At 39.5% G+C, this 332-nt stretch overlaps 1 protein-coding gene across 1 annotated transcript; it reads right to left on the bottom strand.

Moving 5' to 3' along the window:
- Window positions 1–293, bottom strand: Tsp_14650 (putative ubiquitin family protein; the record flags this gene model as incomplete). Its single annotated transcript, XM_003366933.1, has 2 exons — window positions 1–140; window positions 191–293. Coding segments are annotated over 2 exons (243 nt in total), but the record flags the coding sequence as incomplete, so codon positions are not given.
- Window positions 294–332: the final 39 nt, after the last annotated feature.

Here is a 332-nt window from a genome sequence, read left to right on the forward strand (position 1 = left end):
TACTTCCAAGGTGATCGTTTTGCCGGTAAGAGTCTTAACAAAAATTTGCATTCCACCCCGAAGGCGAAGCACCAAGTGCAAGGTGCTTTCCTTTTGAATGTTATAATCTGACAATGTCCTGCCGTCCTCCAGTTGCTTGCCTATTAAAATATATACCAGTGAACAAACGACAAAAAAAGGAAACAATTACCAGCAAAAATCAAACGTTGTTGATCCGGTGGAATTCCCTCTTTATCTTGAATTTTGCCTTTCACATTTTCTATTGTATCAGATGGTTCTACTTCCAAGGTGATCTTTTGCCGTGAAGGTCTTAACAAAAATTTGCATTCCCC

Source organism: Trichinella spiralis (assembly GCF_000181795.1).
Source record: "Trichinella spiralis strain ISS 195 chromosome Unknown Scfld5152, whole genome shotgun sequence".
Taxonomy (NCBI): domain Eukaryota; kingdom Metazoa; phylum Nematoda; class Enoplea; order Trichinellida; family Trichinellidae; genus Trichinella; species Trichinella spiralis.